This window comes from Triturus cristatus, chromosome 2_2 (assembly GCF_964204655.1).
Source record: "Triturus cristatus chromosome 2_2, aTriCri1.1, whole genome shotgun sequence".
In the NCBI taxonomy this organism is placed as follows: domain Eukaryota; kingdom Metazoa; phylum Chordata; class Amphibia; order Caudata; family Salamandridae; genus Triturus; species Triturus cristatus.
In genome coordinates, this window is record NC_140582.1 from 1,010,097,840 (window position 1) to 1,010,122,223 (window position 24,384).

The window sequence follows — 24,384 nt, forward strand, 5'->3', positions numbered from 1 at the left end:
TGTAGCGGTCTAGTGGTTAGCTAGACCGATGACCCTGTCCGGAAGAACCCCCACACAATGTATCACTCTCTGGCCAGGCGTGGCTAGGGAGCTTAAATAAAGGAGCCGGAGTCGCACTGGACTTCCGGCTCACACCAGCCATGCGTGTGTACTTTGTGTCTCTGGTGCTGCCATACCTGCACGCACGTTGAGTCCGCTGTGGCTCAACTCCACAGGCAGTGTCTCGATGTTGTGCATAAAGACTACTGTGATTGTGTTTTTCGCACCGTTTCATGAACTGAAGCACAAGGAGAGAGCGACAGGTCACTTAAACGTTCACTGCAAGTCGATGGGTCGAAAGTATGTGAGTACAGGGTGATCTGTCGCGGCAAGTGTTTGTTTGGCAGGCAGTGCGCAGACCGTGTCACCCCAAGTGTGTAGCTGTGATTATGGACACGTGTAATAGAAAAAGGTGAGAATAGGTGTGTGTGCAGAGGTAGCAATCTCCGGAGAGCTCTTTAGTATGCAGTGTGAACCACACTTAGTAAGGAGCATTCCTAGCACCCAGAGGTGAAAGCCAGGCGCTACCCTTCGGTGGTGCGGCATTTCATTGGGCATTGTATATGCTCTGCAGCCCACACAGGATCATTAGGAGGACAGAGGACTTACCGCAAAGGAGAGGAGGTCCTGCTGCAGAGCAGGAGTCTGCTGTTTGTGATTCGGCGGCAGCCAACAGGAGGTGTGCCTTGTCCACGAGTCCTGGGAGGTGCTGTAAAGGTGCAATCTGTTTCAAATTAATGCGAACACGAGACGCGGGCGCCATAATTGGAAACAGATGCCACTCTGCGCGTAACCGCAAGCCCTAGGCCGTGGGCGGTTACATTTGCTAGGAAAGGCGGGGCATGCACCCGCCTTTACCCACTTGCGTGCTTTCTTTTAAGGAAGACGCACGCAAACACCAATAGAAATATTGGTGGAAAAAATGCCACAAGCACGAGCTTGTGAAAAGTCCTGCTCAGCTGCAAGAGGTCGTTTTCCTATAGCAGCGCATACACTCTGCTATAGGCTCGACCTAGAAATGGAGAAGTACTGAATGCGCGAACAGGAAAATGCAAACCGTATGCAGAGTTATTGAATTTTGTGGTTACAATATAGGACTGGGCAAAACTATGCCATCTGCCCTGCTAAATACAGTGCAGAAATGATCCGTTTGTGTCCTATGCAAGAATAGCCCAGAGGCTGTTTGCTCCTGACCATCGTTTATTCAGAACGTTTAGTTGTCTGAAAGGCAGCTTTGTGGAGGAAATGTGTGGTGTTCACAAAAGAGTGTGAGGAAATGTGTGGCGTCCGCAAAGAAAAATGAGATAAGCCTGTTGTAACCTTATTCATAGGTAATTTCCAAACGGCTTAACCTATGTATGGGGAATGTAAAAGGTACTTTTACTTTTTAACGGTTCTTCTTTTTCAGCGCCAAAGCACTTTTCACTCACATTCGATGTCTGCCTACACACATCTGGAGCTTTTTGGGTGACTGACTCATGCACTTCAACATACAGTTCTCCTTGTTTAATTTAAGTCCATTAAGTTGTTGCTCAGGCGTTCCTAAAGTGCAGCGAGTGGATCGCCAAGCCATTGTTGACATTGCATATCCTTGACACACTTCTGACGCACTCTTTATTCATCATGAATAATCCTGAACCTACCGCTCCTTTCACGGCCTCACATCCTACTGCAGAATCTGTGCAATACGTGTCCAAGTCAAAAATCTTTAACTTATACTTTTTAGGGTTTTTACAACAGTAACTTACATTGTTCTGGCTTTGATGATCACCTAGAATTTACGCACCTGTAAATTATAACTATTGCCTGGCGTACAGATATCCCGGAACTAGCTGTGTCACTGGACTGTTAGTATTTTGTTGTACATATTTAATTATGTATGCCATAAGAAGGGACAATCACCAGGTAACCGCCGATAATAGTTTGTTTTATGCAAATTGGAAGATGTTCTAAACTTTAGTCAGGAGATGTGATTGGTTAGCTTTTATTCAACTGGTGTTATGCTTATCAAACTCCCAGGGCCGGATATATAAATAGATGAAATATAGATTTACATCTACGATTTGTATATATTTCCACATATTTGGGGATTCACAAACCTCTCTTGGAGCATGGATAGAAATCTACACAAACCGTGGACTTCCATCGCAAGAATTAGTAGATGGTGACTAGTGCCCTCTTAGCTGGCAACACTTATTTCATTTAGCTTATGGCATTTTAGTAAATCCTATTATTTACTCTTTTGGTTGGGGTATACATGTGTAGGCCTCACCTGAAACCCAGCATTGCTCTTCTGGTCATGGTATGAGGGACTGAGGTGTGAATCAGCTCAACAACATGAGCATTGACAGAGTGCTGGTCCCACTTAACTCAGGTAAGTGGGACCAGCACACATACACTGGCTTTTGCTGGGCTCTCTAAGTGATATCTTTGGGTTTGCAGTAGGCTGGCAACTACTAATTTAGTTTCCCTTTAAATAAAGATGGGTCGAGTAAGAGATAATGGCTTCTCTGTTCCCGCCAAAGCTGTGCGCTTATTTTCTTGCAGTATTGGATCTGAATGTGTCACCGATGTGCCCCCTGCCCAGTGACCCTCGGCACCAAAGGCAGAGTAACACAGATCACTCCAAGTGTTTGTCCCCCTCCTTCCACACTTCAGTACACTGAAAGCAATAAAAGACTGAAAAGTCAGTGGCCCTGATTACGAGTTTGGTGTTATTTATCGATACCACTGGGTGAGTTATTTGTTGTATGCCATAAATAACGTCTATCACGAGTTTGTGGGGAATAACATGAAGCTTTTGATGTCTAACACACCAAAATCCCCATGATGCGGTAAATCTCATTCAATGTCCTCTGTTAAATTTTGGCAGGTTTAACCTGCCGAAATTTACCGACAGCTGCGGTATTTAACGCATCAATAATTATAAGGTAAATACACCCAAACTCCTAATTCTGACCCGTGTGTAAACAGGGGTTTACCCAAAGTTCGGAATTTACTGGCCCACTCGTAATCACGGCTGGTAGGTTTTAAGTTTGAGAGAGTTGAAGAGAAGCATTGGAGTCCAAACTGATCTTTGGAAATTGGTTATGTAGAGGAGCCTCTGGTACAGTTTCGGGTCCTACTATCATCTGGCCTTTTCGGTCATCTGCCTACAGCATCCTCTTGACGCATCCAAATAATTCATATTTGTTTACAAATAATAATCCACATTTATAAAGCGCGAACAATCACCGTAAGGGTCTCTAGGCGCTTGGGGCCGTCTGGAAGATTAAGCAAGCTATTGCCCAGAGTCACATGGTGCTGGGCTAATCTGCGCGGGTGCCGGGGATCGAACCATGATCCCCAGATTCCAGAGTCAGTTGCCCTGGCCGCGGAGCCACACCTCTTCCCAAAGCAGCACTGGTATAAGAACTTGCAGATTTCACTGCATTCGAGGGTAATGGACATGCTCCTAAGTGAAAATGAGCTTTCCATATATGTTTATGCAGGACGTAAAGCACCATCCCTGCATTAATTTTTATTATGAGAGTAAATGTACATAGTTGTTTTATTTTTACGAATGCATACATAAAATACAGTTCTAATCTCTATAGTATTTGCAATTTTTTTATTCATTTTATTGAAAAAGTTACTATTAACATATTTATATTTTTATGCAACAGCGGTCAGCTAAATTATTTGTGACACAAAAGAAAGAAGCAAGGAAGAGCAGTAGCTTTCAATTCTGATCTGCAACTTTACAACAAATCACTACACCACTTAAAGCTGAAAAGAATAAAAAATATGTCAAACTAAATATGAAATTAGTTTGTTGTTTTCTATACATTCATAAAGAAAATATTTTTCAAGTCTTAAAAGAAACAGTGATTTCTATGTAGGATTGTAGGAATGACTTCGGAGATGTGTTTCTGGATATCTCTATGAGCATGGGTTGGACTGGCCAGTGATTGTTCCTCGACTCTTTGGGCCTAAAAACATGAATTTGCATTCCTAAATCCCAAATCCTAATTCACAGAATTAGGATGTGTAGATTTTTTCTGCAGAAATTCCACTTGAGACTTGAAAACATCTGATGTGTGAAGGATGTATCCACATCTGTAAAGTTAAAGGTAGATGTTGGCCAAAGCGTGTTTTTGGGTGTATGGGAGGACAGGCAGATGAAATCTGAAGTGTGTGGACATTCACAAACATTAAACATAGCTGCAACCATTCCGCAAACACATGTGAAGTTATTCCTGTAAAAGTGTGATTACGTTTGGTTCTAGGATGGGAAAGAGTATGTGACAGGTCCATATTTTACAAAATGTATAATGCTCACGAGGAAGTATTGGAAGACAGCAAGTAAGGTTTGTCGTTGGAATTTTTGTGAAATGTTTGAAAGTTGGAAACGACATATAAAGGAGGAAGCCTATGATCTAAGCTTTCATACCTTCTTGCAGAATTAGCATGAAGAGTTTTTGTTGAGGTACATTTAGGAAATGGCTTCGATATCTGGAGTGCTTTCATTGCTATTTAATCCTTGATTCTGGGCCACGCTGCTCCCTCCGGTCCTACTTGTCAGGGACTTTCCTGACCTCATTCTGGAATGGGAAATCTTTTTAGTATGGGGGAAAGGCCCCGTCGGCCTCTGTGTTCTGTTCAAATTTGGATGTGTACAGCAGAGTAAGGTTATCTATTGCTGAAATAGACCCAAGGTGGAGGCGTGAATGTCAAGTCCAAGTCCTTGAACTCAACAAGGGGGTGTTCCTACTTATGGTAGGAACATAGCAATGGCATGAGTTTGCTGGTGTGCGACTTAAAACACGTGCACTGCAGCAAGATACAAGGGTTAAAGTTCCATAGGATATGACAGGAGGAACCTAATCAAAGTGAACAGCAAGGAAGGGAATCCGCTGTACTGTCAGAATACAGGCTGGGTCTTCCGAAATCATCTTCACGACTGTCGAGAACAGAACATCATAAATTAGACTACACGACTTAGGAGCATTTTTTTGACTCTAAACTTTTTTCCACTAGCCTAAAAAATACTCCAATGTGCAAGTACTGATCCTGCCCAGCATACCATACCGACACATACTGTAGTTGTGGCTGCCTGCTGTATTCAGTAACTTAAAGACTGGTTTCCTTTTTGGGATAAAAGCACGCATAATGGCCATACCGTGAATGAGGTCAGAGTTTGAATTGTATCTGCTGACGGCCATTGATGCCGGATGTTGCAGTACCATGTGGACTGGGACACTGGAGCTGGTGTGGCTTGCATGGAGGCATAACACAAGCAAGAGCCGGCGTTCCCAGTGGTTCTCCTGATCCTGGCAATGACCAGCAAACTTTCTGTGCTGTAGGAGCGAGTGAAGTTAGGACTGTTATGGAACTAAAGGATTAGACCAAGAAGCGGAACTTGTGAAGGGAGTTCCATTTGGGAACTGGACCACTGAGTGAATACTGAGTGAAGATGCATTTAATGTACACAGTTGAATCCACGGTTTCAGCGTGCGAAAATGGATTTCAACTCAGACGTCATCTACCTGAGCTCGTGGGTACTGAATAGAGACTATAATCCCTCACTCACTTTTTCTGTGGAATTAAAGTACAGCCTTGTGAAATAAAGAAGTACGCATAAGTAATGTGGTCAGGAATGTTTAAAAAAAAAAAGCCTAATAAATGTATTTAAATCTCTAACTATGATAGTTCTACAGTGCCATTGACTACAGGTATTGTTGCAGAAGTTGAAGGCCATTCCATTCATTTGAATTTGTTAACTTTAACGCCAAGTACATTGGGTGGATAGAAGGATCTATACAAGTTATTGAAAGAGGCTGAAAATAATATTAAAAAACAATCTCTTAGAAGCTGAAGCTTTTCCTCGAGAGAAATTCTGTATGTACAATTTACCACATTCTTACACCTTTTTACATAAACAAAACATAGTTAAATTGCATTAGCTTAAGTATGTACATATAATACTGTCCATGTCTTCTAGAGTATACAGGGTAATGAAACATTCCTCATTCTTTTGGAAAAGTAGCCCATACATGTCATACAGTGGGAGGTATGGCTGCAAGTGGATGCACATGCGCGTTTGTGCTTTTTACACAAAGGTATACAGCATTTGGTTAGAAAAAGTTAAAACATACATATTTCATATGTGAGCTCAAGGCATTATATTCTTATAAAACATTTGTATAACCTGTCACCCCAGTAAGCAGCAAGGTGTTTTAACCTATTGAAGTAAAAAAGCATGCATATGTTTTTGCTTGTGTCCCAGTCTTTAAAAAAAATGGATCTGGATTGGTTCAGCCTGTAGGGCGACCTTATTTGGAGGAGCTTGTGTGGAGAGGACTGATCCCAAAGATGATGGGTTCCAATCCTGTCTCAGACTGCTGTGTTTCTGGACATTGGTTCATATAGACTTCTATTCTCACTGATTTCACTGCAGGTTTATTTTAAAGCATGCGGAAAGGCTTCGCTGCCTCATCATCCTTCCTAGGATACAAACCGCCCCAGAACAATATTCTTTAAATCTGCACATTTGCATACAGTAGGGTGAGAAGGGCCTCCTATAGATCCAAATATCATAGACTCATTTTCTTCATGTCTAACACGTTCTAGTATTTGCCATTTCACACAAAAATAACTTCGAAAGAAATTAGAGGACTTCTTAAATATTGCAGTTGATAGCCGACTTAATATATTGAAAATAACAGGTCTGTTATTCTGCAGCCAGACCTAAACACAAAATGAAACATAACAAGGACAAAAAGAGTCTAACGTTATGTGACAATTGCTGAAATACTGAGGATAATATGCTGTACTTTTAAAATAAATTATTGTATGGTCAGCTTTAAACTCTTTTTTTGATATTATTTTAACCCACGGGATGCTTGAGAATTTTAGGCAGCCAGTTGACTCGTAAAATAAGAATTACATGTAGTTCAGACTTGCATGTTTAAAATGTTACTGGCGCCTGTGACATAATCTGTGCGTTGTTTCATTAGCTGGCATGTATCGCCGATTTTTGAGTAAATAAAACTAGCATGTATGATGTCTTTAAAAAAAAAAAAAGGCTCACACCACCTAGGATTGTATTCACTCTCAGAGAAATTACATTTATCTCGGCAATACTGTGCCGTATTACTTTGCATACAGGCTGCAGCCTCTGGGGGGAATGTGGTTATTGCGCCGTTTTGAAATATGTAGAACGTAAAAAAGAGCTTTACTTATATTTTAAAATCAATTGGCTAATGACAATCCTAAATAAATGATAATCACTGCATTTAAATAATTCTAGGAAAGCCAGCACAGAATCTGAATTATTCCATGCAAGGCCAACCACAGCACTTCTGCAGCAGTGTTCCACAGCAGCTCAGAACTGCCAATCCCAGTGAGGACTGGGGGAAAATACCAACACGTTCCACCTCACAACGACCACACTCTTCTACAAATCACCTGATACACCTCTCAGAAGGCTGGCTTACAATTACAGGGAAATATTGGTAAACCTAGTGCATTTCCGAATTTACTTTATCTTGAAATATGTACAGATTGTTTGTCGCGGCTATGGCAATTATGTTCTCAGTGGGGTGCCACGCGGTGTGCAGGATCTTCTTGGTGAAGTCCAAACTATCCACACTTATGTCGTCCTTCCTTCTCTTGCCTCCGATGCACACTCGGCGGGGCTTGAGGATTGCTCGTGGTTTGCTGCTTTCTCGCGAGGCTTCTAACGTGACGTCACGCTTGGTGTTTCGGTCAAACATACGAAAGAAGTTGTTGTACGCTCCCGTCATGATGACACTGCAGAAATAAAACCAAAAGTGAGAGGAGAATCACCCAAAAGAATACTTAAGTCTTGAGATAGCGGAATGAGTATGTCAAACACCAAATGTAAGAGCACAAAACCACTAGACAGATTTGGATCAGTGTTAGTTTTCACTAATATCTCTCTCTCATAGAAATTCAATGTATGTAGCATTTTGTAGGTCTCGCTGAGCCCAGCGCATGCGCTGGCTCGGAGAGACATTTTGTATGTGGCTTTTTTAAGTGCTGATGGCTGGCCTAGCGCTTGCGTGCACGTGAGCATGCACGCGCGCTGCTGCCATGCGCTCGGCCAGCCAGCAGCATTCAGGAACGGCATTAGAGCGTCATCGCGATCACTTTCGCTTTCATAGCGATCGTGATCGCGATGACTTTGGTAGCATTGGCCGCACGCGCACACAACTCCCTCTTCTCCCCCTCCCCCACCACCCCGCGCGCGGCCAATGCTTGTTCTTACTGTCGTTCTCTGTCTCTCTGTCCCTTTTTCTTGCTGATTTTCAATCTTGCAGTCTGTTCTTCCCTTCATGTCTTTATTTGGTCTTTTTTCTGTCTCTTCATATGGTTTTCTTACTCTTATGTTTCGGTCCCTCTTTCTCACACACACGCACACATGTACTTGTCTATCTCGCTTTATCTTGACCAATCGTTCTCGGTCTTCATCTGTCTAGCTTCCTTTCACTGACCCTTTATTTCACACTGTCATACTCTGTCGCTCCCTGACATTCTATTACTCTATGTTGCTCTGCGTCCTTGTTTATTCTTTTCTTCGGTATTCGGTGTAGTGCCTACATTCTGTTTTCCGTCTCTCTCTGAGCAGGTTGAGGAGCTGCGAACCTACCGAGACTAGAAACGTAATGGAGAGATTTGTGCTATAAAGAACAAAGCAAGCAGGATGAGCAGTAGGCAAGTTTTGAGCTAAGACTATAGATTATTTTTTTTTTCCCGGCCCCAAATCTTTACATCTTGTGCATGTCACGGTTCATTTCTACTTATTTTTTTGAGAATATTTGTATCGTTCCAACTCAACTGTGGGCTCAACAAAGCGCTCCTTGTAGTTAGACCAAAAGGGTGGAGTCATTTGATGACAGTGACGATTTTGGCAACTTTCTGTTGCAAATGTGCGACTAACAGGTCAGTTTCAAGCAAGATTTTGCGCCCATGGTCGCCATCTGCGCCCAAGTAGGGTCATCTGCCCCCTTGATCCGAATTGGGGAACTGATCTCTGTAGCGCTGAAATTTGAAAATTTAGTACTTTTGTTTTCTGAAATAACGTTATCTTTAAAGGTCAGAATACTTTTTCTGAATTTCCTTCAGTTTTCAAGCCCCTACAGCTTAGGTGGCAAATACTAGCTATGCCTCGCAGCGCTATATGTTTGTCATAAGGGATGGCACCTTTCCCAAGCACACAATATAAGGAACGTTCAACCTCCCTCATTGCCTCCTTTAAGCTTCCTTACTGTGAGTGCACAATAAGCTTTTCACTCAGACGTTCACCAAGCAGAGCGAAATGTGTCCGTGATTGTGGAACGCCTTTGAGCGCGTTCTTTCTCTGGCTCTTGGTGTTGCGTTTACACTCTAGTGACACTGGATGGATGTCATGCTTCCAGTCATTGCAACTGAAAAGGGCGCTTCTCTGCCCGTTTTGCACACTCGCAAAGTCTGCTTGTGAGCACCTTCCAGGGTGTAAACTCTTGACTGGGAGAGTCCCTCAGGAATGTGTGTGAGGAATGAAAGAGAGCTAGAAAAACAAGGCGTGAGTCGATGTTTTTATCGATTTTGTGCGTTCAGGAGTGCTTTGACCAAACAGGACTCAAGTCGCTGCTGCTGCAGCACTGTGCATATCTCTAAGATGGCTCAGTGTGGTAAGTACCTGCTGCTATAAGGTTTCATCTCCAAACTTTTTATTTGTATCCTATTGAAAACAAGAAATAATGTGGTCTCCTTGAACCTATCCTTCTATTGAACAGCAAAATATTTTTCTTACATTAATTAGTCCTGAAGAGCTCCCCTGACTGTATAAACTTAACATATTCGTCACATCTTAATACTTTGTATACTTTATTTTTTATTTTTCATGAATATATTACATTTAATACTGTTCTTCGGCATTTTCATAAATTGCTATATGTAGTTCTCGTTAACTGGCGCTACCCAACCCCATTTTCTTTCCTCTCCCCTTATTTATTTTATATGTAATAGACTATATTGTTCTTGAACATGGGGTTTCTGGCACTGCTGGGCGTTGCAAGTAAAGGAACTAAGCTGCATTATATTTCCATTTATAGTTGTAAGAAGAGGTTAACTTATTTTAATGATGTGTTGTGGTTATGATTCATGCGTATACTCAAATATTGTACCTGCTGTTAACACCTGTGCTCGACATGCAAGTAACAGGTTTATATCCCTACTGGGCCTTTCATCCTTCTGAGGTTGATTAAAATGAGTATCATTGACAAAGGCATAATTTAGAGTTCGGGGGCTGCTGCACTCGTACTGCAGTGTCCCGCACTCCTTTCCTCCTTCGCTAGTTTATGTTTTATCATTTCCAATACAAACACACATTTAATGTGGGGTGTTAAATTAAGTGTCACTGCCTAGAACAAGCCAAAGGAGCGTGTAGCCTTTTAACCTAAAGAGTGCACTATTTTCCTTTAAAGAATACACATTTTTAAACCTGGCTCCAAATAACTTTAGTTTGTGTCAGACCTTTTACTGTCAATTATTTAAGATATAGAGAGAGCGGCTGTTGGCTATGCAGAGAGGAGTATTTTTCTTTGACTTCATGCTATTGGCTGCTTGGTATATCATCCCACCACCAAAGGAATGTGTGCACAAGGGACTATTTTAGATCTAAATTGTCCACTCAACCACCAGACTTTTTGTCACATTATTTTTTTTTTTTATCGTAAACATGAAATACCACTATCACTGCCAATACTGCCTCCACCATCACAGATACCATCAATACTACAACCAGTACTAAAACCAATACAAATACACCAATATGACCAATATGACCCCCACCAATATCTCCAACGCCTCGATGAACTACACCATCACTGTTACCACACATCACCTATACACCATCACCAATACCGCCATCAACAATATTTACACCCTACCACCAGTATCACTACCAATATGTTACCAGCTCCACCATGACCAATAATAATACTGCCACCACCAATACCACACCAGCACCAATAACACCATACCAGTTAAATCACAACACCCCACAACCATCAGCAACACTACCAATATCACACCACCACCTGCCATTACAGATGCCACCACCACAAATACCACTAACTCTGACAGCTGTGTTCCCACTAATACCAGGTTGGTGGATCAGTGGACTAAGACATCCAGCTCCGGGATTTGTGTTTGACCTAATGGTCACAGGTTTGAATCCCAGCAGGTCCACTCAGCCTTTCGTCCTTCCGACATCAATAAAATGAGTAACATTGAGTTGGATAACAATAAACATCTGTTATTTCATAGCCAGAAGGCCCAAGACTTGGGTGAACGTTTACTTTACAAACTCACGTTATGTGAATTCCATCACAATAAGTATCAACGCTACCACTACCGTAAAACAAAACCCACCACGAGCCCATTCTCCCATTGTCACACCACCGCCAGTACCACTAATGATGCTACCAACACTACTGGTGTAACCACCACCAATATCTCCACTACCATGTCAGTAGGTCTGGCTTTAATGTTTTATCGCATGAAAATGCATTTCTGTATTTGCAGTGCATGCGCTGTCACTTTAAATCCAGACCAGACCTATTGGCTTGACTCGTGCTTGTTTTTTGTAAATTCCTCCATCCAATCCAGTATCATGGCCGCAACTCTAAAAGTAGTTCACCACTACGTTGTGGTTTCTCGTGAATCCCTCCATCACACGAAGAGATTGTGCTGCCAGCCGAGAAGTAAAGAGTGCTGCCCAAGGGTATTCTCTCTCTCTCTCACTCACTCACTCACTCACTCACTCACTCACTCACTCACTCACTCACTCACTCACTCACTCTAAAGGCAGCGCAGCTCCCCTAAAGTCCTGAACAGTGCGCTGCACTAATTTCTGGGGGCCAGTACATTTTTGTTTCATCAGACATTTACTGAGTACAAGAGAGAACAAGCATTGGCATAGTCAATAGGTCTCGCCTTTGGGACTATGTAAGTGTTTAGCCATGTAACAGTTGCTGTTGTTGCAACAAGAATATTGTCCTGCATAACTAAATACTTATAAGGTCCCAAAAGCGAGACCTATTGGCTATGCCAATGCTTGTTCTAAAGGTTATTGGGAGTGCACACATATATGCATTTATACGTCTGTTCTCTGTAACGCTAAACATTCAAAAAAATGACATGCATTGTAATGTCACCCCTGTAGCATAAAGCATGTATCGTAAGTTTATTTTTCACAACTGGTGCACGAAGATCTACAATCTCCTCCATTTACAACCCCAGAATTCTTCACATGCCTCAGCTTGATGTGGCACCAAAGAGAAAAGATTTACAATATCTCTCCCTAACAACCCCGGGTAATGTGCATAGAGGCAAGCAGAAGAAACGTCAAGCTGTAATCGGTCCAAGGTTTTTGTTTGCCAAGTGGGCAGCATATTTCTCTGCTGCATTACCTTCTGCAGCCTCTAGTCTCAGGAGAGACCTTCAACAGAGGAAGCAGGCTTTTTGGCACAAGGTTGAAAAAGTTAGCTTTGCAGGGGCATATTTACAAGCCCCTGTCGGCACCACAGCGTAACTTTTCACGACGTTGTGGTGGCGACAGGGGCTTTGCCTTATTTCTTATTTTCAAGGCAGCGGTAAGCCACTTAATGGGCTTAATGCTGCCTTGTAAATAATGCCCCTTTCATGCTATACTTAGTGTGAAAGGGGAGGGCAATGGGTGCTGCTGTGGGTGTTCCACTGCAACACCCATTGATTTTGACGCTGCCCCCTATTTACAAGGGTGGCGTAAATATTGAGCAGCACCAAAATTAAGGCCAAGGAAAACCTGGTCTTACCCTGGCGCAATGAGGAGAAATGTTTAATTTCTCCTTGTTTTTGCTGTTTCTATATGTGCGTTGTGCAGCACACATGGAAAGAGCAAAACGCCAATGTTTGTTTATGTGCAGGAAGGTGTCCCTTCCTTTACATAAACAATCATTAAAAAATGACGTTCTACAATTAATATGTGTGCATTAAGCAGCACTCATAGGAGTTACAAAATGCCAGTTACGAAAGTTACGAAACGCAGACACCCTTGCACTATGGTGCAAGTGTGCCTGCATCGGCGCTAGGCAGCTAAATTTAGCGCCAGCGCAGAGGGAAACATAGTTCTGCACCATATTGTTGTATATATGGTGCAGCCCTGCGTTTCAGAAGTGGCGGAGCGCAGTGTTAAGGCAAGAAGGCTAACGCCGCCCTCAGTCACTTCCATTGTAAATATGCCCCATAGATTGAAGTCAAAAGTTAGAGATATGTCATTTCAGTGCTCGGGCAGACAATACTTTTTCTGGACAATATGTACAGAAGTATTCTTGCTGCCAGGCTGTTCTCCCATTTGAGTGGCTGCACAGGTAATTGACAATGATTAGCCAGTTCGTTATTTATGAAGACTTTTTGTGAACACAAAATTCCAATGCTTGCCCCAACCCTAATGTATTTCCTTTCCTGTAACCATGATCTGCAACACTAGAACTGTACCAGAATCCATGCACCTAAATTACATTATGGTGAGCCCATTGCTCAGCTGTAAGGAGCTTAGCAACGTCCACAATTAGCTTGTCCAATGCGCTTCAGAATAACCTCTTCCCCCGAATCTCCTGCAATGCTTGGTCTTCAGGGAGCCCAGGAAGATGCCAGTACTGCAGAGGTGGTCTATAGAAAACCAAACGGCCAATTTGGCTCAACCTTTCATGGTTATTGTTTGGCCACTCCTTTAAAGTAGGCTCAGCCTCCCAGATCGTGCGATCCCAGACAGAACTATATACGCTCAGCGGCAGCTGGCACGGATCAGAGGTACAGGTGTGGGTTTGGGAGGGAGGAGGACGCGGGGGGAAAATGGGTATAAAAAAATAAAATAGAAACGTAACCTTTTGCGGCTTCCTCGCCGCATCTCTCCTCCGTAGTCCTCCCTCGCTTGGCCATAGGAAGCACACCCAGGCTACCAGTCAGCCAATCACAACGCTGCCGTAACAGCGTTGTGATTGGTCTGAGCGCTGGGTTTCGGCGCTCAGACGCTGACTGGAGGCCTGGGCATGTTCTCCACGTAGGCTGCGATGCAGCCGGCATGGAGAACATGCACAGTACGCAAGACTGTTTTGGGCGGCCCGAGCGGGCAGGCCAAGCAGTCATTGCTCACATTAGGAGGGTGCTGCCTACCACTCCTCAGTTGCCCCCACCCCCTCACGCAAAGCTGCGTAAGTAGAAGAAAATGAAATGATAGTGACGGGAGTTATTATTATTTTATTTTCCCTTTGTTTCATTGCAAAAAAGCAGTGGGGCGATGCTCCTCCGCCTTAGCGGAGTAGCCGCCACTGTATACGTCTTTTTTTAAACAATCAGGTAAGCTTAGGCAAACTGAATTCACGTTTTAATACATTTGCATGATTGGATCATAGAAAACACTTAATTCTCCCCAACAGCTCATATCTGCTCATAGGAACCGCACATAGTTCATTTACCAGAGTGATAGTACCAGAAGTTTGGAATAAAAGTCGTTGTCCTTTCAAACAGATCGCAAACGGCTGCATCCTGACTAACAGGTCTGTGGTACTACAGAGCCTGAAAACACGAGATGACCAGAGCAAAAGAAATCAGAAAAAATCTTGTGCACTATCGTGTAACACTGAAGGTGTCAAATACTAGTGAGGTGCCCTGGAACAGGATGGGATGAGTACATGCCTGGAAAAGCTGAAGTTGTGGCTTTGTCTTTAAGCCCTTATTAATCGGTTTCCCAGGTAACTGCAACCTACAAAGATGCATGATAGAGAGCAGCTATGAAGGGTGTTGTTTTAGAAACTAGGATACATGTCATTTGGTTAAAAAGGCACACAAACTGCTGCTGCTTTTCGAACGAAGCTTTTCAATTAAAAAGAACCTTGGCCAATCCATGTTTGCTTTCGTACTGTGAAGGTGTTAAAAAAAATCAGAGGCATTATATCTAATTGATTGGGAATTAATTCTGAGATTTTCCTATTTATATCAATAAATATCAATTCATATCAATAAAAAAGAGGACTGGCAGCAGACTGACTGTCTTAGGAGGATCTTCTCTATGTGCATCATTTCAGCGGAAAGAAAATAATGACTTCCAATGGCCAATATATGTATGTATATATTTATATATTTGCCTACTGGGGGGCTGAAATCGGCTCAGGCAGGGGGGCCGCGCAGCCCTCCTCGCGCATTGAATTTTCCCCGGGCCCTGGTTGTTGGAAAAAAGAGGGCAGAAAAATTACAATAAATGCAAAACAGAGTAGAAGAGGGAAAAACAGGGGGCAGAAAAACAATCAAGAAAGGCAAAACAGAGGGTAGAAAAAACGAGCACAAAAGTCAAAACAGAGGGCAGAAAAATTAGCATAGGAGGCAAAACAGGGCAGACAAACAAGCAGAAGAGGCAAAACAGAGAGCAGAAAAATGAACAGGAAAGGCTAAACCGGGGAAAAAAAACAAGCAGAAAATGGCAAAACGGAGGGAAAAAAACAAGCAGAAAAGGCAAAACAGAGGGCAGAAAAACGAGGAGGAAAGGCAAAACAGAGGACTGAAAAACGAGTAAAAAAAAGAAGACGGAGCAGGAAACACGCAAAGGAGGCACAAACAGAGGGCAGCAGGCAAGCAGGACAAATAACTGTCGCAGGGGGAGCTGGTACACTGACCTACTTAATTTTTACAGAAATTAAACCTCAACAGGAAACACATATATAAACATAGCAGGTGCTCCAATTGAAACTCTATTTCTGTAAAGGACAAATGATCCTGGCCTTCTGGGCTTGACAAAGTAAAGCAAGTGTGTTTTCTCCTCAATTCCACAATAAAAAATAATCTGAAATGCTTCGTAGAGGTGAATGCATCAGTAATCTATTGGAGCGCATTGTGTGATTGTGACAAGTGGGTTCTTTCTTCTCCTTACCTGGCAGAATCCATGGTTCTCCCCTTAAATGACTACGGGCTTTCTTTACGAGAAAGTGATCCGCGCAGTGCCGCAAGCCATTTTTTAAGTAAGTAAGTAATAGTTTATTAGCATAGTTAATTAAAACCATTGCAATTCATCCTTTAAAAAAAAAATAATAATAAAAAACACTAATGTGTACACAATACATTATTCATCACTTAATAAAATTACATTCACGTAGTAACTGTATTTTTAATTCCTTTTAAAAGTTCATAAGATTTTATATGTTGATAGAGTTAAAATAGTAAACGTATTGTTCTAAATGTCCTCTGTGTTTTATGGCAAGGGGACAAATTCCAGTATTTACTCTTCTTCCACCTTCCATAATTGATACAAAGTAAATAGGGATCTGCTTAATTTAAGAGCCTCTAAGAATATGACGGTAGGTCAATTTTCTGCATCTTTGTTTCTACCACCTTCAAAAACTTCACCAGGCTACAGTTCAACTGCGGGTCACTAGGTGTAAAACAGGCAAGAACTGCCTGTCTTCGTGAGCGTATTCCACGGTGGTTGAAGTGGTATTTCAGTAACCGTTTCCTTTCCTCCAACAGCTTCTCGCAGGAGCACAACAAATGTTCCATGTCTTCAGACGCCTTGCCACATAGGCAACAGAGGGAACCCCCATTAACCCTCAGCCACTGCGGAAAGTGGCGTGTGCATGGTAACACGCCTAGTCTGTATTTAAGGAACTTCAGTTTTATATGACGTGAGTAGCCGAGGTCAAGGTAACTCTGGTGGCCTTGTTTGGAGTAGGAGGTTAGGATGATCCACCCATGTGACCTCTTTGCAACACACGCTTTATCTTCAATCCATGAAAGATGTTTTATTGTTCTCTTTACTATTCTTTTGATCGTGGTGTGATTGGTGGGAGTATTCCACAGCTCCTGTAACCCTAGATTCACTAGGCTGCTTTTCAAGTATTTGGCAGCTGGCGATGCCGGATACGGTTCTAATTCTGACCATAAGTAGCTGTTTAGGGTTCCTTCATTTGCCTTACAGACTTTATCCCAAGTCATTATATATGCACCTTGTCTTGCCAAAGACTGCTTCTGTCCTCCAAATTCCAGCCTGAGTTGGGCCGGAGAGGTTTGTTTTGGCAAGCTGAATATGGTTCTGTATGCTGATGCCACAGTTCTATCTAGGGTCGCCGCATCCCTACCTCTCTGTACTTCGCTCCCATAAGTAATTGTGGGCAGCAGTTTAGCTCTTATAACTTGTGCCAGGGGCAAGAGAGAGGGACTGGTGAGCTTACCGTTTAATTTTTTTAACGAAATAGATATTGCAATGCCTTTTCCTCTAATGCTTGATTTCTGAATGGTAAATTGGCCACCATTGTCAATTTTGACTCCCAGGTACTTGTACACTGTTGTGTCTTCAATACGGTTGTTGTTCCAGAACCAGCCATAGCTGGATTTCCCTTTTTTGTTAATTGACATAGTTTGTGTCTTCTGTAGATTTATTGTCAGTTGGTTATCATCAGAATACAACCGAGTTGCATCTAGGAGGTTTTGTAGCCCTATTTTTGTTTGACTAATTAACACTATGGCATCCGCATATAGTAATGATGGTAATGTTTGACCTCCTAGTTTCGGTGCATGGGAATTGCAGGTATTTAAAATCGGGGTTAAATCACCTAAGAACAGATTAAAAAGGGTTGGAGCCAAGACACATCCCTGTTTTAAGCCCTTGTTAGTTGGGATGCGTCTGGACAGATGAGATCCATCACCCAACTTAACCTGTATCCAGGTGTCACTGTGCAGGTTGATAAGTAGATTTAGCAAGGGCCTCGGGATCCCCCACTTGTTCAATTTAGACCACAGGAGATTTCGATTGATGTAATCAAACGCTGCCTTATAATCAATAAAGCACAGATGGATTGGCATTTTGGTAGTTTTGGCTTTATCGATTAACAGGCCCATTGTCAAGATGTTCGTTGTTGTCCCAACAATTTTAGCAAAACCTGTTTGATTTACAGGGATTAAGGAGTTTTCTGTAGCCCAGAGCTGTAATTCTTCCAAGAGGATCCCAGCAAAGTACTTGGCCTCATTATCCATAAGGGCAATCAGTCTGTAGTTACTTGGTTGTGATTTATCACCTGATTTGAATATAGGAGAGATAATTGAGCCCTTCCAGGAGGCAGGTAATATATTGAACTGTATTATTTCATCGAATAATGGCTCTAGTGCTCCAGCCCATTCCCTATCGCTCTGTTTGTAAAGGATGGGAGGTATACCATTCGGGCCTGGTGCCCCTTCCCTTCTTCCCTTTTTAATTTGTCGCATGATTGTCTTTTGTAAGTTTATTTCTCTTGTATTCATGATTGTATTGCCACAAGCTTGTTTATGGGAAGTTTCACACAGTGTTGTTAGCTTATTGCCCTCATTTCCTATCTCAAAGTCAGAGGCCTTTTGTTGTAAAAAATGATCTTTAAGATACTTTGACCATGCAGCTTCGCTAATATTAGAGGATACTCCATGCACAGGATTTAAAAAGGAATTAATTGATTTCCAGAATTTCGCCCCATCGTTTTGTTTTATGTCAGCCTGTAGTTTTACCCATAAGCTGTCCTCCATTTCTTTATTTGCTATCCACTTTGTTTGTTTTAAAGAAGCCTTCAGTTTCCGTAAGCGGTCTTGTTTCACCGTGTCGCATGAAGAGTACCTAAATTGACGCATTGTTTGGTAGATACATTTCTTTATATATTTTATCTTCACTTGATGTTCCTTTGTAAGCGAGGTCATATTTTATCTGTCCGTCTTAATTCAAGTTTCGGTGTTGTGGAGTAGCCTGCCATTATTTTGGTAAAACACTCCCATTTCTCAACTTCGCTTGTTCCAATTCTTCCCTCAAAATGCAGTATCGCCATGTCAAGCAAGCTTCCCTCATTTATTGCAGAATATTTAATCCTTTTATAGTTGACAGTATAAACTGAGTTAATAGGGACCAAAGACTGCTCAAATTTGGGCTTGCAGATATTCAATGTGATTTCCTGGGGGCAATGATCACTATCAGTTTTTTGCCCTATTTTGAAGGAGGTCACATGGTAAAAGAGAGATAGTGACATAAACGTGTAATCCAAGGTTTTGCTAACCCTTGATGAATGAAACGTGCATGCTGGTGGAGTATCTTCAATGAATCTTCCATTTAGTACTCTAATGTTAAAGGACTCAAGGTTCTCTAATGCCTGTTTATCAAATTTAGTGCATATTGATGTTTTTGAGAGCGCTTGGTGTGGTATATTCCAGACAATATCTTGAAGGTGATTTTCATCGTCTGATGTGCTCCCCATCAGGTTTAGATTAAAGTCACCAGTAAGCACGACATCCATATTTGATGTTTTAATTGTAGTTTCCTCTAGGTAACTACATAGTTCATTTATTACCTTTGTTTTCCTTTTTGGGTGAACATAGGCGTTAATTAGAGTTAGATTAGTGCCCCTCTTGCCATGTTCTGAAATGAAAAGATTTAGTATCAAAAGGTTGGGATTGGGTGGTCCAAGTTCCTTGATCTCGTGGGCACTTGCCACTGAAACATAGGTCACAAGGCCCCCTTGGAGGTGGCCATATTTTGCAGCTCTCACCGCGCTTGTGTAGAAACGCAAAAAACCAAGCAGGTGCGGAGGTTCTTCTTGCCAGGTCTCTTGAAAGGTCATGATGTCAAAAGATCTTGTATAGCTAACAAATTCTTGATCGCTCATTTTAGATGCAAGGCCATTGACGTTCCATGAGCAAATTCTATAGTTATTGTATCCATTCAATGTAGGGAGATCCATAGTTGGTCATTTTGCTCGATTATTAATTGTTCTGGAAATCCATCTCAGGTCAAGTAGACCTGTTGATGTGCCATCTGAGGTATGTCCTGTGGATTCCTGGTCCTCCCTGATTCTTCCTCCAGTGTACCCTATTGCACCTCGGAGTACTGATGTTCCAGATCTAATACCGCAATTCTGTACTCCATCTCTTCCTGTGGGGATTAATAGATCAGGGTATTTTGGTTTTATATAAGGGGCAATTAAAATTCCCAAGTTTTTGAAGGTTTAGCTCTCAGCCAATATGTTCTGTGCAACTAAAGAAGTAGTCCATGTTGCCTTTGTTTTTTCCACCTTCGAGCCTGCTACTGCAGTGAATTCAATGGAGACTAGATCCAAGGTAGTCACACTAGCCAGAGATAGAATATGAGATAAGAGTCGTAAGATGTTCCCTCTGTTCAGTATGTCATGACTTCCTTTCGAAATGTACTCCGGGGTGAGCCATACAATATTTGCTGTTGTATTTCTAATGTCTTCCGGCTTCCTATTGTTTGTAATTTCGGCAAATCCTTCATGTCCTGGTCCGGTTGCTTGCATTTCTTTAGGTAGAGCTTGGTATAAGGAAGATTCCACTCCGATACTCCCTTCATCGTGTGTTATCTGTTGTCCTCCTGTGGTTGTTATTTGGTTCCACTCCCTTTGTCTGAGTACTGGTAGTTCATCTCCCCCACCACTTGGACGTTCATTCATATCTATTCTTGGAATCATTCTTGGTTGTGAAGATATTGATGTTTGTCTGCTTTGTGTCGATAAGTGCACATCTAACTCTTCCATAGCTCTCCCCGTTTTATTGGATGGGGGATGCTGGGCTATTTCGCTCTCAGGCATTACTCCACTCTTTTCATTAGGAGACCTTACAGAGTTGGCGATCAGACCGCCTTGCATGCTATGAACTAAATTTTGTTGTTTTTTTCTTAGTTCCGATCTTGGTGAAGAGGGTCTATTTGTTTTTTCTTGATGAAGGACTTCTCTTCCTTCCCTCTTGTCAGTCTCCTTAATAGACTCTGTGTCTTCGTCGTCGGTTTGGGTGTTATTTGGGCCATCTTGGTTGGATAGCGGTGATGACCCAAAGAGATGGCTGAATCCCACTCTATCCAGCTTTATTTTTTGGTTCCTGCCTTTGCGTTTGTTTGCCCTCCTTTGCTTTGCGTTTAGATGATTGTCAACCTTCTCAATTTGTACATCTACAGGCAGTCCATTATCCGCTGTTCTTGTCTCTTTGGCCTCTCCTTTCTGATTCTTGTGGATCTGTTTCTCCGATACCACAGTGTGGACGTTTCCAGTAATTACAAGAGATGCCATGGTTTTTATTTTGTCTTTTTTGTTGATGGTGCGGCATTCTTGGGGACGCTTGTCTATTTGTCCGTTGTACCCGTGACTTTCTTTTCCTTGCGATAATGGTTTTATTAATGTACATAGATCGCTCAGCATTGATGGAAGTGTGGCCAGTTTGTCAATTATCGGGCCGCATCCGCAGCCCTGATACTTGCTTTGAGCTTGATCCTGTTTATTTTGTAATAATGTATTTAATGTACCCAGTTTCCCATCAATCGCAACCACAAAGACCGCCAGTGTGTCTAAGAGGGTCAGTTGGGTATCCATCTTATCTGACTGGTAGTGCAATGCTTCTACCAATAGTTGAACTGTTTTTAGCAGACTCTGCCATGCTGTGTCCTGGGTAGCATTCTTTTGTGTTTCCTCCTTACTGTCTGTTATTATTATTTCATCACAAGTTTCCGTTGTTTTTCCTCCCTCATATGGGTCCTGTTTGTATTCACACATTTTGTCGTTTGATTTAGAGTTGAACCCGCTCCCGCTTTTTTCTTCGGTATAAGCAGCCAAGAGACCTTCCCAGTCCTCCGTACCAAGGTCTGAGTCGGTTTCTATTTCTTCTACTTTCCCAGCTAAGTTAAGTCCGTCCATTCCAAGGTCTACAACCAATTCTATTCCTTCTGATTTCTTATCTATATTTGGATCCAAAGTTGGACCCAGAGTTCGATCTTTGGTTCCTCCTTCTCTGATGGGTGACGCTAGCTGGGAGTTTAATATTACGTCAGTTAGAATTGGGGTTATTGTTTTTTCCTGTATTTCTCCCTTCCATTCATGATTGGGGTTAGTATGCCTCAGCAAGGGTTTTTCATGCGGGCTTTTTTGGCTGTGAATTTTCGGTGTCATAACTATTGCACAGTTGCCAAATCGGTTCTTATTTTTTCCTGGTCCGTTAACACTAGTCCAGTCCAAGCTGGTTACGAGGTTGTCCTGGTTTCTTTTTTGGGCGTCATCAACCCTTTTTTTTGCTTCACATTGTCTGTGAATTTGGATGGCCTCGTCTTCTCCTTTTTGTATATTATTTGTGGTTTCAAAGGTCATCCATGTTTTGTTAGATTGCGGGGTTGAAGTTACTTGTACAGGTCTGTTAACTGTTCTGCTGTTGTCTCTTTTGTCAATTTTTTGGTCTGGACTTTCACCTTTGTGAGTTGAAGTCCACTCTTTTGTGGTTAATGATGGTTGTTTTGATTGAAACGGTTGAAGAGGTGATTGGAGTCCTGGTACTTCTTTCGTATTTGATAGTAGGGCGTCTCCCACATTTTTTATGAAGCTAAATTTTGTAAAAATTTTCGGTTGATGTGAGTATTGCCTTATTTTAATTTTATTGCTGGTTTCCAATTTTAATGATTGCCCGCTCTTGTCTAATGCAGAGGAAGCTCTGTCTACTGGTTTTTCTATTTCAATAAGAGTACTATTTTTCAAGCTTAGTTGATCATTTTCTTGTGGTATTTCATCCCTTACATCCTCCGTCATATTCGTTTTTCTTTTGTGTTTTTTTTGGACTCTTGTTTGGCTGTTACATTGCCACGAGTGCGACCTGACCTCATAGTGCCCCCCTTTTTATTATAGTTCCTGTCTTTTATAGTTCCTGTCTTTCTGTTCTTCTCCACACAGGCAATGAGTTAAGGCTTGATGGTTTATGCCACGATCTAAGACTGCTCCCACGATCGTGCCACCCCCTCAGCCTTCTGTACGCTTCTCTAGCGCTCCTGAAGTTGATTTTGGTATTAAATTTCCAATTAGTTTGGAGGATTGTCCATTTTCACAGTTTTTCACAGTTTTTTAACTCACACTTTCCTGTAGTTTGTTAACACCTCCCGTGATTTATCAGTAATAGAACTCTTTTTCCCGCTCGGCAGTTGCTTAATAGCTCAATGCTTTGCAAATTTTGCTCAGTTCTAGCTCCTTCCCCCTGTGCCCTGTGCTTCCCCACCTCTCCGCCACACCAGAAGGCCCAGCTAACCACTCACACCGGCCCACCTCCAAGTCTGGCCGCTCCGAGAGAGCCCGCTCAAAACCCACTCAGAGCCGCCCAACCGCAGGGCAACCGCCGAAAACCGCCAGGAAAACAGCAGGCAAGCGGTGCGGCGTGGCGTGGCAGAGAAAGTGGCGATAGTCAGCCTGAGCAGCAGCCGTCAGGAAGTAAGTAATACTGATAGTGGTGGACGGGATGTGGATCGTCACGGGTCAGAGATTTTATTGCGTCTAATTCCTCTACTGAGGGATGAAGTGTTTTATAAGTTTATAAGTTTATCAACCCTTTCACCAGGCTTTGAAAAACCAACTCTGGCAAGCCAATAGTGGTGCCTGCCTTGTCCCTGCTGAGTGCTAGCAGAGGGCGCAATCGCTCCGTTCAAACCTCTCCTCCTTCAAGTCAAAGATGTGAACGCCGCAAGCAACCCAGCTGAAAATGCAGCACCCTCAGCATTCCAGGCAACCAGGAGAAGAAACAGGGTGTTCAGATGCAGTAGGAGGAATGACCAGAGGGGAATCGCCTGGGTAGGGCCCGCACCAGTAGCTCGAGTGAAATCCCCCAGCAAATATATGCGCAGGAGAAGAAGATGGGAGGGAGGGTACCCACGAGCACGCAGCCTCAATCCCCCAGGAGAAGACCCTGTATGTGCTGGCACTTGACGCACTGCTTGTGGAAGGCTATGCGAATACTGATGTCAAACTAGCCAGCTTAGGCAATAATGGAGGTCTCCATACAATCACCGCAATGCACTGCTGTTGCGCCTGGGGGCTGTGATCAGTAGCAATGAGGCAGCAGCAACAGTTCCGTAGACTCCACACACAGAAAGGAGGAAGGGGGGGCTTCCCAGCGTGTAGACACCAGTAATCACAAGTACTCACTATTTGAAAGCGCAGTACTTCCCAGCGGAATCAGTCCGAAATACCTGCGCATTAGCATTCCGTCCGGGCCGGCATCAAAGAGTTTCGGTGAGCAGGACGGGAGGCGGGAGACAAAAACGAGCCGCCTCCGTCACCAACAGGCAGCGATGGCGTGTCGAGGAGTCGAGGATCCAGATGGGAGGTGAGGATCTCCGAGCAGCCGCACGTAGTCCCCGCAGTCCGCGGGGGGGGGCCGGGAACCGCTACCGTCCCGCGGCACGCTCCGCGCCGCCAGCAGTAGAGCTCTGCCATAAGCGGACAACAGCCAGAAACTCAAGGGAGGCCTCCCCCCGTACAAGGAGTATGTGATGCGGATTCC

General features: G+C 42.9%; 1 protein-coding gene across 2 annotated transcripts in view; it reads right to left on the reverse strand.

The window, feature by feature from the left end:
* Nucleotides 1–3,632: 3,632 nt before the first annotated feature.
* Nucleotides 3,633–24,384, reverse strand: part of PPP2R2C (protein phosphatase 2 regulatory subunit Bgamma) — a 577,160-nt gene continuing 556,408 nt past the window's right edge. For both annotated transcript variants that reach the window (XM_085642445.1, XM_085642444.1), the window contains one exon: nucleotides 3,633–7,833. In XM_085642445.1, the coding sequence (XP_085498571.1) occupies nucleotides 7,542–7,833 (292 nt within the window). In that variant the 3' untranslated portion in view covers nucleotides 3,633–7,541. The remainder of the gene's footprint in view (nucleotides 7,834–24,384) is intronic.